Source organism: Hyposmocoma kahamanoa, unplaced genomic scaffold, assembly GCF_003589595.1.
Source record: "Hyposmocoma kahamanoa isolate Upper Pololo Valley unplaced genomic scaffold, ASM358959v1 64, whole genome shotgun sequence".
NCBI lineage: Eukaryota > Metazoa > Arthropoda > Insecta > Lepidoptera > Cosmopterigidae > Hyposmocoma > Hyposmocoma kahamanoa.
Window position 1 is genome coordinate 9,631,093 of NW_020653852.1, and position 15,444 is coordinate 9,646,536.

Sequence of the window (15,444 nt, forward strand, 5' to 3'; positions counted from 1 at the left end):
TTTTAATTTTCACATTTTATTTGATTACACATCTCACATAAGTACTACAATTATACAATTCATATAGGCTGGCCATCATCTGGTTTAAGAAGCCGTTTCAAAAGCAGATATTTCAAAAATTAGCATAAGTTTAGTAATGTTGGACGGAATAATGAAAACAAGACATGACTAGGTATATTGTTTCCAAAGCGTGTACACAACGGCGTTGACTTTTATCAATCAATGATTTCATATAACGTCGTTAGTATGGAGCAGACACGCAGGATATCCACTTACGAGCATTCAAAAACCAGTCGCGCCAGTTGTTTATGACAATCATAGCTATAACTCAATACCTAATTGTGCGATTACATTATACATATAAATATTCAACAAGCATACGAATTGTTCTAGTAAATTATTCAAAGGTAATTGCGATAAATAAAAAAACAATAATTTTTCATAAATAATGAATTAATTATTGTAAACATACTTGCGATTGATTATTACAGTTTTAGTTGTTTAGTTGCAGTAGTAAAGCAACACTACGTTTGATCCAGTGAGCGGACGGCTTGTTAGACGGCAAGTAAAAAGCTAAAACAAAATTGGACGAATGGCCAGTAGTTGCAAGTACACCTTTACGTTCTAATGTTTTATATAAGGGACACTTGTAACGTGTACCTTCATTGAACTCAGGTTTGAGCTTAGGGTACAGCCATATCACTGGCATGTTATCGTTCAAAATTTTAGGATATTGTTCTGTTATTACATGCGTGGAATGATCCCACCGCCCACCATCCATAAATAACCCGTGCACGTATACTCCCCACTCAGGTGATATTGTTTCATAGTCAACTTTTCTTACATCAAAATCGAATATTAGCAAATCTATCGGAATTGTTTTAGCTCTAGCGTAATTCTGGACAGAACCAGTAAGGAACGCTTGAGTGAAAAAGAAACCTGACAGCCAAAACGTAGATGGTTTTCCATTGTCATACCAATCCTGTAACATTTTCAACCGCTCGACAAAATCAGTAACATAACTGGGCAATGGTTTTAGACTTGGATACGACACTTTCCGCCAGTTTTCCGGTATTTTGCCTAGCAACATAAAATTCGCCTGCAGTTCTAAAGCAGGAGACATTACGATAAGCCCTTTCACAGCTTTTTGCAAATCTCTTAGAGAATTAGTTATTTCTCTTGTTAATTTGTTAAAGCGTTCCATTTCTTGGATTAGTACAGTATTCATCGATTCATTGTAATCCACAGGGAACTTTTTCTGTGACGTTTCAATGTCGAAAAGTTTAGGTATTTTGGACAATATTTCTGTAGCCATTTGCACAAGAATGTTCTCTGTGTCACCACCTTCTCCACCGCCACCACTACCTTCCACTAGAACAAGCGAATCGGCCAATGCCATAGAACCGGCATAGTCACGAGTTATCCCCGCATTCATATGCAATCCAAACACTTCTGGAGGCGGATTCACAGGTACTGTTTCTATATGTTTAAGATAATCTTGATACTCACATCTTCGAGGTAGCCCATACTGTTGTCCTAATTCACAAAACAAATAATTTGGATCATTTACGACTCGATCATTCACGTAATTATCCAAGATTGTAACTATTAATCTGCGATCCCAATCATCAGTTACTCGACCGCCATAATTGCATTCTCCCGTCAAGTACTTAATAGCTACATATTGAATTTCTTCGTATTGGTTCAGAAACATTTGTAATTGCATCACAGATATTTGGAAATCAGAGTCGTTGAAACCATATTGAATGTTCCATCCCAGTGGACCGAATTTTTTTCTCTCCTGTACAACAGCATGAAAGAAACTGATTCCATACAACAGTTTACTGAATGTTTTGTCTTTTCCAGGGCATCCCTCGAAAAATTCGGCCTCTTTCAAGGGTTCCGAAATGTAAGATCTATTTAAATTATGTTGAAGCCCTGTTGGAGGTTCATTTGTCATTTTAACACCAACTTGTAAGACAGCTTGCGGAAATTTCTCTGAAGGGTAGCTGGTAAGCCAAAGTCTGAAACTAAGGTCTGTATTTGTAAGATCAAAACTTTCAATAATTTTTTCCATTGTTGGCATCCATGATACTGCTAAATGACAGTTCTGTAAACACACCCATCCACCTTCTAATTGAGCTCTCTCTATCATAGCTCTTGCGATGGGACCTTGACCCTGACCCAATGATATGGAATTAAACCTATTTGCGTATCCCATTCTTTCGCAATATTTAATTAATGCACCCATCGGGTCAGAACCAGGAGATAATATGAATATTAAGGGTGCCAAACAATTTGAATCTCCGAACGATTTTCCTATGTCAAAAGGAGGAGGTGTTATGAATTTTTTACCCAAAGTTTTCTCTACAAAATCTGAGATTGCAATGGTTAATTTGTCTGGCCTTAATACTCTGAGAACTAACAATTTTTGGAAAAGAGTTAAGCAACTGTCCCACTTGCCAGGCAGTGGTTTGTTATGTGGTTCCATGTCATCATAAACTTCTTTAAAATGTTTTGTGTCATTTAAAAAATCATTTTTAATTCCATTGTAGGTTTTTAAATCATTTAGACGGCAAATTTCATCCCATCCTTTATCTGGTAACCAATTAGTTGGATTTTTATGAGGATTTTCAATAGCTATACCACCTGTTATAAGGAATATGTATTCATCATGTTTCATTTCTTCAGAAGCTAACATCATCTTTGAGCACATAATAAAAGAGAACATCAATTTATCTTTATCAAATAATGATCTACAAACATTGCTATATAAGTTGTAAGTAAAAGTTTCTTTGAGAAACTTTAATCTTTTGTCCAAGTCTTTGGATTTGTTAGCATTTTCTATTGATATAATATACAGATTAATGAACCATGTTAGAGAATATTGGTACATTGGATCAACATTTGGCAGTTCTGTCACACAATAGTACAGTATAGCTGAATGTGAGGCAATTGGTTTATAGCCTAGTCTAAACTTTTCTATGATAACTTCAGTTTCTAAGCTGGCTTCTTGCTTTTTCATGATGTCATCTGCTAGTAACTTAGATGAATCCAGTACATCAACAGCAGTTTCATCTTCTAAAATATCACCCTTTGTTTCTTGTAAGGTACGCAAAATATCATCTTCAGTTTGCTTAAGCGCAGCTCTATTTTGTGCACCTTGTACAATCAGTTTTTCGCGTTTTTCTTGTAAATCTGGTCTTTCTTTGGCGACAACTATTCCCAGCAACTGGTCATCTAAACCATCTTTGGTGAGTACAAAGTTAACGACAGTAACCTTATTAAATACTTCCGGCAAATAATGGGGATTTCTGAGTTTGGTTGTCATATAAAGTCTGAAATTGGGATGGTATTCAATAACGTTATCTCCAATAGCAATAAATTCTTTACCTCCTTGAATGTAAGTATTTTTCATTAAAATTGGATCCAAAGGAGCCTCGACATCTTCAAGAATACATTCGATTAGAGCTGGTTTACCATACTCTAAGCAAGTTTCTAAATATTTCATGTAATGACCATCGGTAAACTTTAATATTTGTAGATCATTTGCTTTTTCCATAGTTTTTATCCACTTGTTAGCTTGACCTTGAGGATCAATGAGCAAAGACCATTTCATAGAATTATCTTGTATGATAGCATTGTCAATCGAAAACGCATCCCGTGGTAATCCGGCAATACACCAGTTTTGGATCTTTATGTCTGTACCTAAAACATCTTTAAGAGCGTATGTCTCTGAATGTGGCATTTTTAATTTTATGATCAGATCACGCCATTCTTTAATAGTTTCTATTCTTACTTGTAGTATGTACGGACCTAAATATGCAATTATCCCACAGGATACTAACATATCACCTGCCAGATTTTCAAATAATAATAGCAAGTTTTCGGCAGCAGCGGTCCATCGAACTCTTTCACCTCCCAGACCACCAATCAATTTTTCTGCTCGATACAATTTGTCAATACAAAGCTGGACTTCATCCTCAAGGGCCTTCTTTTTGAGCATAGCTTCTTCCAATGCTTCGTTCAATTCGGCAAGTCTTGCTTCTAAACGGGCTACTGTAGCTTTTTTCTCTTCCAAAATTGCCATAGTTTCAGCAAATTCTCTCTCCGCAGCCTCTAATTTAGCTTTTTTAGGTGCGACTACCTTTGCCACTGCGTCGTACATGTCCATTGCAATTATCCATTTACACAAGCCTTCGGCAGCTGAAGATGATTTTGCAATAATATGAGGTTTGAAATCTTTGTTAGACAAATATTCTTTTCTAATTTTTTTCATTACATCGACGGGAATATTATCTTTATCAAAATTTCTTAAGTTTTCTAAGAATGCCATATCACCCAAAAGTCGTTTGCTGGGCCCCCAAAAATCATAGATTTTCTTACCCGGATTATCGGGGTCAGGAATTCTGTCAGGAGCAATTCCTTTTATGACGCAAACTGCTGCCATTACTAACTTTACTGTGGCTGGAGGATTTTTCATAGATTTAACTATTGTAATGTCAGCTGGTTTAAGAGTGTTTAAAGCAGCGATCGCGTCTTCTAAAATTGGTAAAGCGAGTGCTAAATCTGCTTCACAATCTTTTTTTAATTCTTTGGCAGCAGCTGCTTGCACGTTAGCCACTTTTTGATCCTCTCTGACTTGTGCAGCTGCTTTATCAGCAATTTCAGTTTCTTTTTCAATTTCTTTCATCATTTTAGCAGCTTTTTCTGACATTATAATCAACTGTGGTTTTAGCGCATTTAAATCACGTTGCATTATGGCTACCGCCTCTGCAGCTTGGTTCAATTTATCTAAACCATTAGTATATCGAAGTCTGGCGGCTTTTAACTCTCTTTGTTTCTTGTTCGTCAATGATGTGAAAGATTTAATCAAATTCAGATATGATGCAGATGTTATATATGACTTCCTACCAAATTTAAAGAAAAAATCATTGGATATATGTCTCGCATCTACATGAAATTGTTTACATGCTATCACAGCCGAAGCTTTCACCGAGTCTGGTACATGAACCTTAACCATAAAATAGTTTGCTACCATCTCTAATGCTTCTTCGGGCCAGCTGTCATACCAGTCTATTGTGCAACAATTAACTAACGATGGATAAAGTCTAAGTCGCAGACGAAATGCGCTTCCTATAGGGCTAAAGCAAAGACAAATATGAAGCTTCGCCCTGCATCTGCCCACAAAGAACGCCAAAATTTGTAGTGGACCAATATCTAAATTTCTATTACCCCCTTGTGCGGCTAAGCGACACAGTTCCAATAATTCTTGCTTTTCGTCTAAGCCGTACATATTAGGAACTTCACCAGAATTTAATAAGCTGTCCAAATTTTGAATAAATGTCTCTTCTTGTATTTGACTTTCAGTAAATAAAAATGTAGTATCTTTAGCCAAACCACCAGATTCTCGAAGTACTGTTTTAAGATCGTCATGCCAGTCTTTGACGCTATAATTTTTAGTTATTTCTGGCTGAAAGCAGCCTTGTCCTAATATAGTAGAGCCCAGACGTACAAGAGATTGACGACCAGATCCGCCGACTCCCACTAATAAAGCATTTCCCATAGGCATTGATAAAACTCGACATATTTTAGAAAGATGTTCTAAAGCATAATCAAACAAAACTATGTACATTTTTGCCTTGTGCATTGCATTGTACTCTGCTAACATAGCTATAGCCACATTTAAGAAAGCTTCTTTCGTTGGTATTTCCTCATATCTCCTTTCGCCTTCAAGACTTTCCAAGTCCAGGTAACAACCAAACATCATTCTTTTTATATTCTCCTGCGTAACTTCCCCTCTTTCGTCTTGGTACACATCCAAAGCATTTTCAAATGTATCTTTCATACAATTTTTAGTTGTATCTTTAAGTACTTTAAAGAACCAATTCCTATCTGTATCATCGACCAATCTGTCATAAAAGACGCGCATTATTTCATGCACCCACAATCTAGTAAAAGTTTTTTTATTGTCAGCAGACTCCTTTCTTAACAAACTACACCCCTGGATAATTCTAGAGAAATCTCTTAAATTGAATATATAATGTGACTTTGCAGGTGTTGGTCGCAAGCCTTCCGTAGCGATGTCGTACATTTCCATTGTCGCTGTGATTATATTGACAATTACTGGTTGCGCGTCTTGACCAAAACCATTTCTTCTCCAACCGAGCTGTAGCAGTGTCGTAAATATCTTAGTCATGCTTTCTTTAGAGAACTCATTTATTGAGTAAATGTTATAATGTCTTAGCATTCTGGGATATATCAACTGTCGACTTCCACCAACTGGTCCAATAGCTCCGAAGAAGAATGTGTCCCATATGTATAATTTATCTGTGGTTTTTAGATCGTACCAATGCTTTTGATCAAAATATAACCTGAGCAATTCAATAGCAGGTTGGGCACCATAGATTTCTTTGGCTGGCATATTCATGTCATCGATAAATATCACAGCTAATTTGCCTTTTGGAGGTCCGTAATTATTTTTCCTTCTCTTTACAAGTTTGGAAAGTACTAAGTCTTGCGTTTGATTGCAAGATGTAGTAGTAGTGAATGTAATGAATCCGGGCGTATATTTATCCATATCTATTCTATTCATTAAATAATTTTGGACATAAAAACTTTTCCCGGTCCCTGTAGGTCCGATCAATAATATAGGTTGTTTAAATTTCACGTGCAATTTTAATAAAAACATATACTTTTCGGTTTCTAAGGTAGGTATGACAGTTTGTAAAAGATTAATCTCTTCTTTGACTACAGCAGCTTTTACACTTTCTGGCCACGGTTTCCAGCAACCTTTGCTTTTATACATGTAATAGTGGTCAATAACCATACCCTCTGTAGGAATGGACACGTCAATTCTTTCAATATTTTCCGGTATTCCCAATTCTCCCCTAAAGTATTCTTTTACTAAATCGTCAAATTTTTCACGGGAATCACTGTTCAGTATGCCTCCGATCCCCCATACAAGCGCCGTCATGAAAGATGCTATGAACCACGTCCTTGTGAATCGAGTATCCTCCTCTCCTTCTATAGCGTTATCCATTAACATTACAATGAGACGAAGAGTACTTATAACTAAATTAACTTCTCCGGCAGCTACTAGTTGTGTGCACGTTCTTCTGACGTAGTGAACTAAAGGATCAATTAGCCATTCGCACATATCGTAAATATACTGTTCGTTATCGTCGGTCCATGCAGGATTCAAAGTATTACACCAGGATTTGTAAAATGGCATGAATCCAAATGTAGAAGATTCCATGTAAATCATGCCACATCTGGAGACAGTGGCTGGAGACGCTTGAGATAAATCCATTACTTCAAAAATCATTGACATTACAGAAGTCATGGCTATCACTTCTCCCGAAGTCAGACAAAGTTTTTTATTGTCATCCAACACTGTGTTCATGTTTTCTATCCATACAGCATCTACAGGTCCATCGAATACTAACCATTTCCTTACAGGAGTGTCGTCAGTTGCAAATTCTCTAAATGTAGTAGCTACTATACCATCAGTCCACTCGTACGAAACTGGGTCGAAAGCGCCATATAACTGCCCCATTGTTACTGCTTTTGGGTTTAGTACTTTATACATGCTCTCTACGCCACCAGGTTGATTCCTTTTTTCCATTAAAGTAAGTGCATCTGCCAATATTTTTAACGTCATAGATTTTCCAGAAAACGGGTCACCCACTAACATATATCCATGTCTCACTATCATCATTTCAAAAGTTTGAATGATTTTAATTAAAAAGCAATCCATAGGTTGCAAATTATCTAACTCGCAACAATCACGACATGCGGTTAGTATGTTTTCGTAATCTGGTTTAGGTAGTGTAATTCCAGGGAATAAGTCGGATATAATGCCTTCAAACAACGGCACATCGAAGGACAAAAATTTAGGTAAGTTGACATCGGTAATGGACCTTAACAGCAGTATGCTTTCATGTTCTAGAGGGAAATCTCTTTTTAAATTGCCTGCAGCAGATAAAACCGTCTTTACTGCTCTCATTCCATAATCGTAGTGATTTTGAGATGACAATTGTTCCGAGCATAAGCGATATGTGGTTACAATTTTAATAGATAAGTTGCGAGCGTCGAAAAAACCAAAAGAATACAATGAAATTTCACCAATCATCGCATAATCTGGGACCATCATAGCAACAGTTCGGAACAATACTTTAAGATTATCTGGTAATTCTGAACGCCCTGCATACCCTGGATTCATTGTGATACATACATAACAAGCAGGATTTAAATTCAAAAGAGTGCCTTCGAATAAAAATTGTTCTAAATGTTGTCTAACAGCTTGAACTATACATAAAATTTGTTGTGCTATAACGGACAGTACTTCGACATCTATTCGGTTAAATTCATCAAAACAGACCCATGCACCGCAAGATGCTAATCCTTTAAAAAATTTTCCCATGGCTTTATAATCTAAACCGTCTGAACAATTAAACACTACACACTGAACGGCGAGAGCTTTCGCCAAATCTTTAGTAGTTTCAGTTTTACCAGTACCTGCCGGTCCTTCTGGTGCACCATTCAGGTGAAGATAATACGCACCTATCAACGTACGGTAACAACGATCTGTTAGAGGGGTGATTACTAGTCGGTCACTATTACCCAAATATTCGTAGGCATAATTGACTACAGCATTTATAATTTTCACCCATACTCTTTCCTCCTCCCAATAATACCTTAGTTGAGCTAACCATTGAAAGTCAGTAACTTCGGTAACATTTTTTCCAATTAGTTCAAATATGACATCTTTAGCATGTACGTCAATGACAATCAAAGCTTTTACTGTGATACTGTTTAATTTTGTTAAATCGGTTCTTCTTATTATCCCGACAGTTTCGGTCAATTGTTTCGTTAAAGATGTATGAAAAGCTTGAAGTTCGCTCAATTTATGGGTGTTTAAAATTGCATGAACATCAATGGCCCAATAGATCTGCGATATGGCCAATACTACCATGCCTTCCCAAGATAATATCCATTCTGGTCTCGTCGTTGTAGGATAGTCATAGTAAGAGAGTTCAGTTTCAGACCTAACAGATTTAAGCATTTGATCTTCCACTTGAACTAACCATTTTTCCACAGAACCTCTTGCAGCTTGTACATTTATTTGTTCGAGGAAGTCTATTTGTTCTCCTTCCATGGATATCATTGTCAGTATAAAGAAATCAGGGTCAAAAACTAATCTGTTTATGCCTTCGAAGCATTTCTTCAGATGAGGCTGTACTTTGAGGGGATTCTTTGTTTCAGACAGAATTTCCAACATTTCATCATTGGACAAGAAGAAAAATCTAGGGAAGTACAAACGTTTCTTTTCGAGATAGTTATTGACACCATCGTTAATTTTTTCTAATAACGTTGTGGCAATTTTGAATTGTTCCAAGACCCCAGCAGATCCAGCAATTTCTAGGGCGTGAGGATCTTTATCTACAATAGACATGTATCTGCGGTAGATACCGTCTACTTCCTGAAACATTACTCCTTCTTCCGGCATTTGAGCCACGATATCTTTTGAAGAAAATATGGGCAACAAATACAACCACTGACTTTGCACTTTTCCCCATTCATCAATGGTTGCATTGGCTCGCGTAATTTTTTCATACCAAGTTCTAACTTGGGCTTCGAAAGGTTTCACAAAAGCGGAACCACGCATTCCAATAGTTTTAACTATGTGGTCGTCTAATACGCTTTGTATGTCATCGAGGCCCGACAGTATATAAATTCCAGTATCCTTGTATGGACTAGTTTTAAAACGTATGTCGATCCACTCTGTTTGCATTTTTTGCAAATTGGTGATTAATGCTAATTCTTTGGTAGCTGCAATACTAATGATTTCATACTCGTCAATCTTCTCCCACAGGTCGAAATCTATGATTTTTCGTAAAGTAGTTCCAGCAGTCGGTGTTAAATCAAAACCAGCTATGGTTGTCATTTCATCCCAATGTCTTTGTCGTAACGCTGGATTGCACATAATATGAGCCATTTGAACGTTTGGTCGCCATGCCTTTAATTCTAGTATTGCTGCCGCACTAATCTTCATGGGTGCAGGTTGATTATTGACATCAACATCTTCAATCGAACCTTGAAAGCGTTTTTCCACGCCTTCAGCAATTTGTTGCTTTATTTTATTTCTGTAGTTTTTCGATATTTTTAAAATCTCTTTGTAATAAAAGTCGTGATCGGAGTCGATTTCATTATGATCCATATACTCAAAAGGACCATCCATCCATGTATAATAGCTGCGCTTCCATTGGTGAATTAAAAATATTAAGCTATGAAAAGGTAATATGTAATCTTTCAGCTCCTCTAGGTCAGGATATGCACTGATGGGGACTTTGAAAGTGGCTTCCTCGTTGTTTATCCACTGTACTAATTTATCGCAAGCGTGAATTCGATGTACCAGTTTGCGCAAGTATTCCAAATATTCAAGAGTGTGATCGACGTCGTCCATGTGATCCAATAACTCTAAGAAAGGTGTCATGTCCTTTACCTCCTTGTTTAAGAGAGCTATCTTTGCTTGTAGATTTTCTTCCATTTCCGCTTTGTGAGCCTCATAGGCGGCAGCATTTTTATCGAATATTGGTTTAATCTTTTTGAGCCAATTCACAGTACGGGCATTTGATTCGACATGTTCTTCAGATAATTCTGTAATTTCTATAAGAGCTGACGCAATTTGAATTTGACGGGTGATTCTAACCTTCAAACCTTCGACTAAAACAGTCTTGGCGTGTAAGATGTATATTCCTTGTTCTACTAACTCTGCTGCGTTGGCTGGATCCTTTAAAGCTTTTGCTGCTATTTCTTCAAATTCGTCACAAATACTGTCATTTTCTGCCATATGAGTGGTGACTATACCAGCTATAATATCATTGACAAATTCACAAGCTCTCCGTTTTAAACCATCTACCATTCTAAATTGGCATACAGTAGCACAGTTAAAGTACTCATTTTCTAATGTAGATGTTATATCGTAGTCAATGCTCCGGAAATATAATATTTTATCACAACCTTGTTCAAATTCAACACACTCTAGGATAAATTTATCAAGCGCCGTTTTGGCGTCTGCTCCATACAGCATCTTGTACTGCTTGCGCAAACTGTCTGTGTAGCCAAGTAATGGAGCATATACTTCATCTAAAACTTTCTGTAATCTGACATGACCGTTTTGACACAGCCACTCATTGTAATTAACTGGCAATACGTCGATGTCATATGTCAAACGAAGATATTCTTGTATGGGCATAAGCCTTTGGCAAATATTTGAAATTGCATCAGCTATGTCATGAAAAGTTTCATACACAGTTTGTAGAGAAGGATCGTACTTGAAATCGTCATCAAAATCGAGGTCCAAGTGTAAAATCGGAACCTTGGACTCATTTGGCATATCACTTATAATGGTGTCAATTGATCGACGCATCAATTCTTGTATTTGCATAGAAATAAGTTTGGTTGCGACTCTCACAAAATCAGGTATCTGTTTCTGGCGCATAGTTTTTAGACATCTCGGATTTTTTAACCAGGCACAAAGGGTACCACCGTACCAAACACTAGCAAGCATATGTTCAGCTTTTTTAATTTCATCGTGCACCTTATTTTTGAAATCCTCCAACTTTATCGGTCCTCTGGCTCTATATTTCGCCAAGTCTATTATGTACGCTGGGAACATTCTTTCTGCAGATTCGAGAATTAGTCTTATAAAGGGATGGAAAAGTAGAGAACCGCCTTGTAATCTTTTGCGATACTTGAGCATTTTGCTATAATTCTGTGTTACTCCACTGTATTTAAAGAAAGGTTCCTGATATCTCAATCGGGGCACACCGGGAATTTCGCGTATGACTGTTTTCACGGCGAGGTCATGAAGGTTGTGTTCCCATTCATCTTTGCTTTCCTTGATAACAGCATTTGTGACTGAAGGATACGGAGCGAGAAGTTTGGGAGGGACGAGACTTAAGATTTTCCTTTCCCAAGATTTAAGCATCGGCGGCGGACGGACTTTGTCCGCGCACTTGCGTATCACGGCGATGTGTCGGTCTTGCGATATCTCGAGAAGATCTCTTTCGAAGCGCGGTAAAGGTGGTTTAGCGATCTTTATTTTCCTCTCTGTGGCTTTGTCTTCTAGAGCTTTGCGAAATTTTGCTCGTTTATCCTGCAACATAATGGTAGATTCAGCACGTAATGAATCACAGACAACGTAGGTCAATAATAATTTCACTTTTGTGTTTTGGTGTTAATATTTGGTTTTAGATGTTGTATATAAAAAGTAGGTATTAAAATGATATCAGCTGTTCCTTATATTTTAACATTTCGTTTGGAACACCTGCTTTTTTATTACGTTACTAGGGCTTAAAGTTCAAATCACAAAACGGATTCAGTGACACAAATCACTCAAGTCTTTCTGTCAGTCAAACAAACAAAACAACAAATCATTAACGCGCATTATTATCTACAAGTTAACAGTGAAAAGTAGTACCATAAAATATACAGGCGGGCGCCTAAAGTAGTAGTAGTAAAGTAGTTAAAAAATATATTTTTTTATATGAAGTAAATATGTATGTAAGTTTTAGGTACCAAATGAAAAGGGCTTATTTAATTATCGGGGTTTACCTACTGCTAAAAATGGTCAAAAATTATTATTGAAAACAATTTGATCCGGAACCATTCCTCACCACCACAGGATCTGTTCGAGTCCTTCTCTCAAATGATAAAATTTTTAATTACAAATACCAATTTACTTCATTCTAAATATTTTCACAAATTATGTTATATATAAGTACCTAACACAAATAGCAACACCATAGATACAAGGAAATATCTATGAGCAATACGGCTATTACCTGGATTCGATTGTACGGAGGCAGTGGCACGAAGGGTAGTTCATCCATCATGTGGACATCAGGTATAGGTAGTAGCTTCGGGACTCGACATCCATTCTTTGTGGTTAACAGTTTCCTTATCTCGCTTTCTTCCATTGTAAATATCAAATATACACTTCACAAAATTAAATACAAAATAACTGTTATAATAAATCTATGACGGCCATTATTAGCATAAATGAAAGAAAAATGAAATAGTAATAAGGTACCCTTAGAAGCATTTGACATGCGTCGAATTTAATTTAAAGAATTCAACAAAACACTCGGTTGCCAAGGAAATCGTTTGGCAGCTATTGTTTTTAACTACAGATGGAAAAAGATGGGAGTTATAAGTTCGAAACATCTAACAATATAAAAAATAAAACAAAAAAGCAATTCATTCTATTCCAAACTATCTGGATGGTTCTTCACAATGTTTGATGAACATACTGCTAAACTTATCAACACTTTTCTCTGTTAGGGCGCCTTCAAATTAAACGCTTATAAAATGTGGCGCTGCAGTGGTGCTGTAGCCGCGACACTTCTAATTTTCAACACAATATTTAGAAGTGCAGCTGCAGCGCCACAATCGCACCTCTTTTGCAGACTAGTACATAATATGAAAATTAGTAGACGCGCCACTGCAGCGCTTCTATAAGCGTCTAATTTGAAGCGTGCCCTTAGTGTAGGGATTTGCGTGCCTTATTCCAGCGTGACCATGGTCGAGTTTTTTAAATTTGACTAGCCAGAAAAAAGTCGCTATTTAGTCGGTTCTAGACGCAAAAAAACTAGATTTAGTCGTTCCGTCGTTCAAAAATTTAAGAGTGTTTTACTGTCCACGCCGTTGGGTTAAGCTTATTCCAGCGGCACCATTTCTCAATCTCGGGAACCATAACACCTAGCTGACTACATTAAAAAAAAATCGTGATTTAATCGGTCCTAATCGTAAAAAAGGTTACCTATCAGTAGTTTGAGACGACATTTTCCAGAAATAACGTTTGGTCGAAATTTCATAACCTCGAAAGTAATTTTGAGAGGAAAATGTTTTTTCTTTTAAGCCTAACATAACCTAACCTTTTTTTTTATTATCGTGAGGAAAATGCGTTACGCATTCCCCACCGCTGGGAGACGGCGGGGATATGTGGGACTCTCTCCTGGGGACTATGTCGGTCCCCAAGAGCATACCCACTAAAAACCTCACGATGCTCCTCCTCCCACCGCGGTACCGGAGAACGTCTCGACGACGAATCTCCAGCACCGTGCAGAGTCACGGGGTCCCTTTCGGATTCTACCGCGACTCCGCCGGTGGTGATCCGCTTCTTCAGCGGACCCCTCCTCGATCCCCCCTCGGCAGGGAACCTCCACGGTGATGCCCCGGAGCATTAGGGGCATCTGCCGTCTGCGCTGGCCTGTGCAATGCAGAGGCAGGGCCTCCCAACCCTGCTCCCTGCTGGCCTCCGCGTCCGCCCTAGTCGCCGACGCCGAATCTGGTCCGCAAGAGAGTCATCCTCGCGGACCCGTTCGGCAGTCTCCTTCTGCGACATGACATCTTCGCAAAAGGTGACCATTGTCTGCTACGACCTCTCGCTTGTCAGCTATGGCTTTAACCACCCTGGGCAGCGAGAGGTCACTTCCCATCTCCGCCACGAGAGTGGTCCGCTGCGGACTACAGGCTGGACACACCTCTAGGATGTGATGTACCGAATAACTCGCAGCTCCGCACTCGTGGCACTCCGGGGTCGCTTCCCTCCCGGCAATCTTGTGCAGGTAATCACCAAAGCATCCATGCCCGGTGAGCATCTGCACGAGCCGGTAGGTCAGCGACCCGAACTTCCTCTTCTTCCAGTCGGCCAGGACCGGGTGCAGCGCCTGGATTGTGCGTGTCCTGTACCTGGCTGACTGAAGATTCTCCACCAACTTCCTCCGGAGCGTGTGCTTCGCGGCTCGTTGCACACTCGCCAGCTCCTCCGGTGAGGGGCGCTCCCCGCCATCCCTGGCCTCTGCCCGGCACCGATAGGTCTCCTCGAGGACAGACGCCTCGAGTTCCCACTGTGGGGCTCCGGCCAGAGCGCATGCCGCATCGCCGGACGCCGTCCGATACCTTCTTATGGCCCTCACCGCCATTATCCGCTGCGGTCTACGCAGCAGCGGTCTGGTTTTAGCAGTGAGAGCCTCGGCCCAGATAGGCGCCCCGTAAAGGGCCATGCTCCTAATGACGCCAGCAAAGAGTCGACGGCAGTCGGAGCTGGGCCCTCCCACGTTAGGCAATAATTTGCCGAGTGCAGCTGCGGCGCTCACGAGTCGGGGGCACAGCCGGCGGAGATGCTCGTGGAAGTTCCACCGGCTGTCGAGGGTAAGCCCTAAGTACTTGAGATGTGGGCTCATCCTCATCTTTCTGCCTTCCACCTCCATCCAAGAGCCGGGCGGAGGCCCTCTACGAGGACCATGGAAGGCAATGACCTCCGTCTTTTCTAGGGCCACCGTCAGGCCTAGCTCCCTTATGCGGTTGATCACTTGGGTGCATCCACTCGTGGCCAGCCGTGACGCCTCCTCTCAAAACATAACCTAACCTAAC

The 15,444-nt window shown here is 39.3% G+C and overlaps 2 protein-coding genes across 2 annotated transcripts; both read right to left on the reverse strand.

The window, feature by feature from the left end:
* Positions 1-47: 47 nt before the first annotated feature.
* LOC113231038 (dynein heavy chain 12, axonemal) lies at positions 48-13,078 on the reverse strand. The gene is made up of 2 exons (XM_026465191.1): positions 12,852-13,078; positions 48-12,163 (listed from the first exon to the last, which is right to left on the reverse strand). The coding sequence occupies exons 1-2, from the start codon at positions 12,984-12,986 to the stop codon at positions 494-496; spliced, it is 11,805 nt and encodes a 3,934-aa protein (XP_026320976.1). The 5' UTR covers positions 12,987-13,078; the 3' UTR covers positions 48-493.
* A 1,294-nt stretch (positions 13,079-14,372) lies between these two features.
* Positions 14,373-15,260, reverse strand: LOC113230862. Its single transcript, XM_026464967.1, has one exon. The coding sequence runs from the start codon at positions 15,258-15,260 to the stop codon at positions 14,373-14,375; it is 888 nt and encodes a 295-aa protein (XP_026320752.1).
* Between the last annotated feature and the right edge of the window lie 184 nt (positions 15,261-15,444).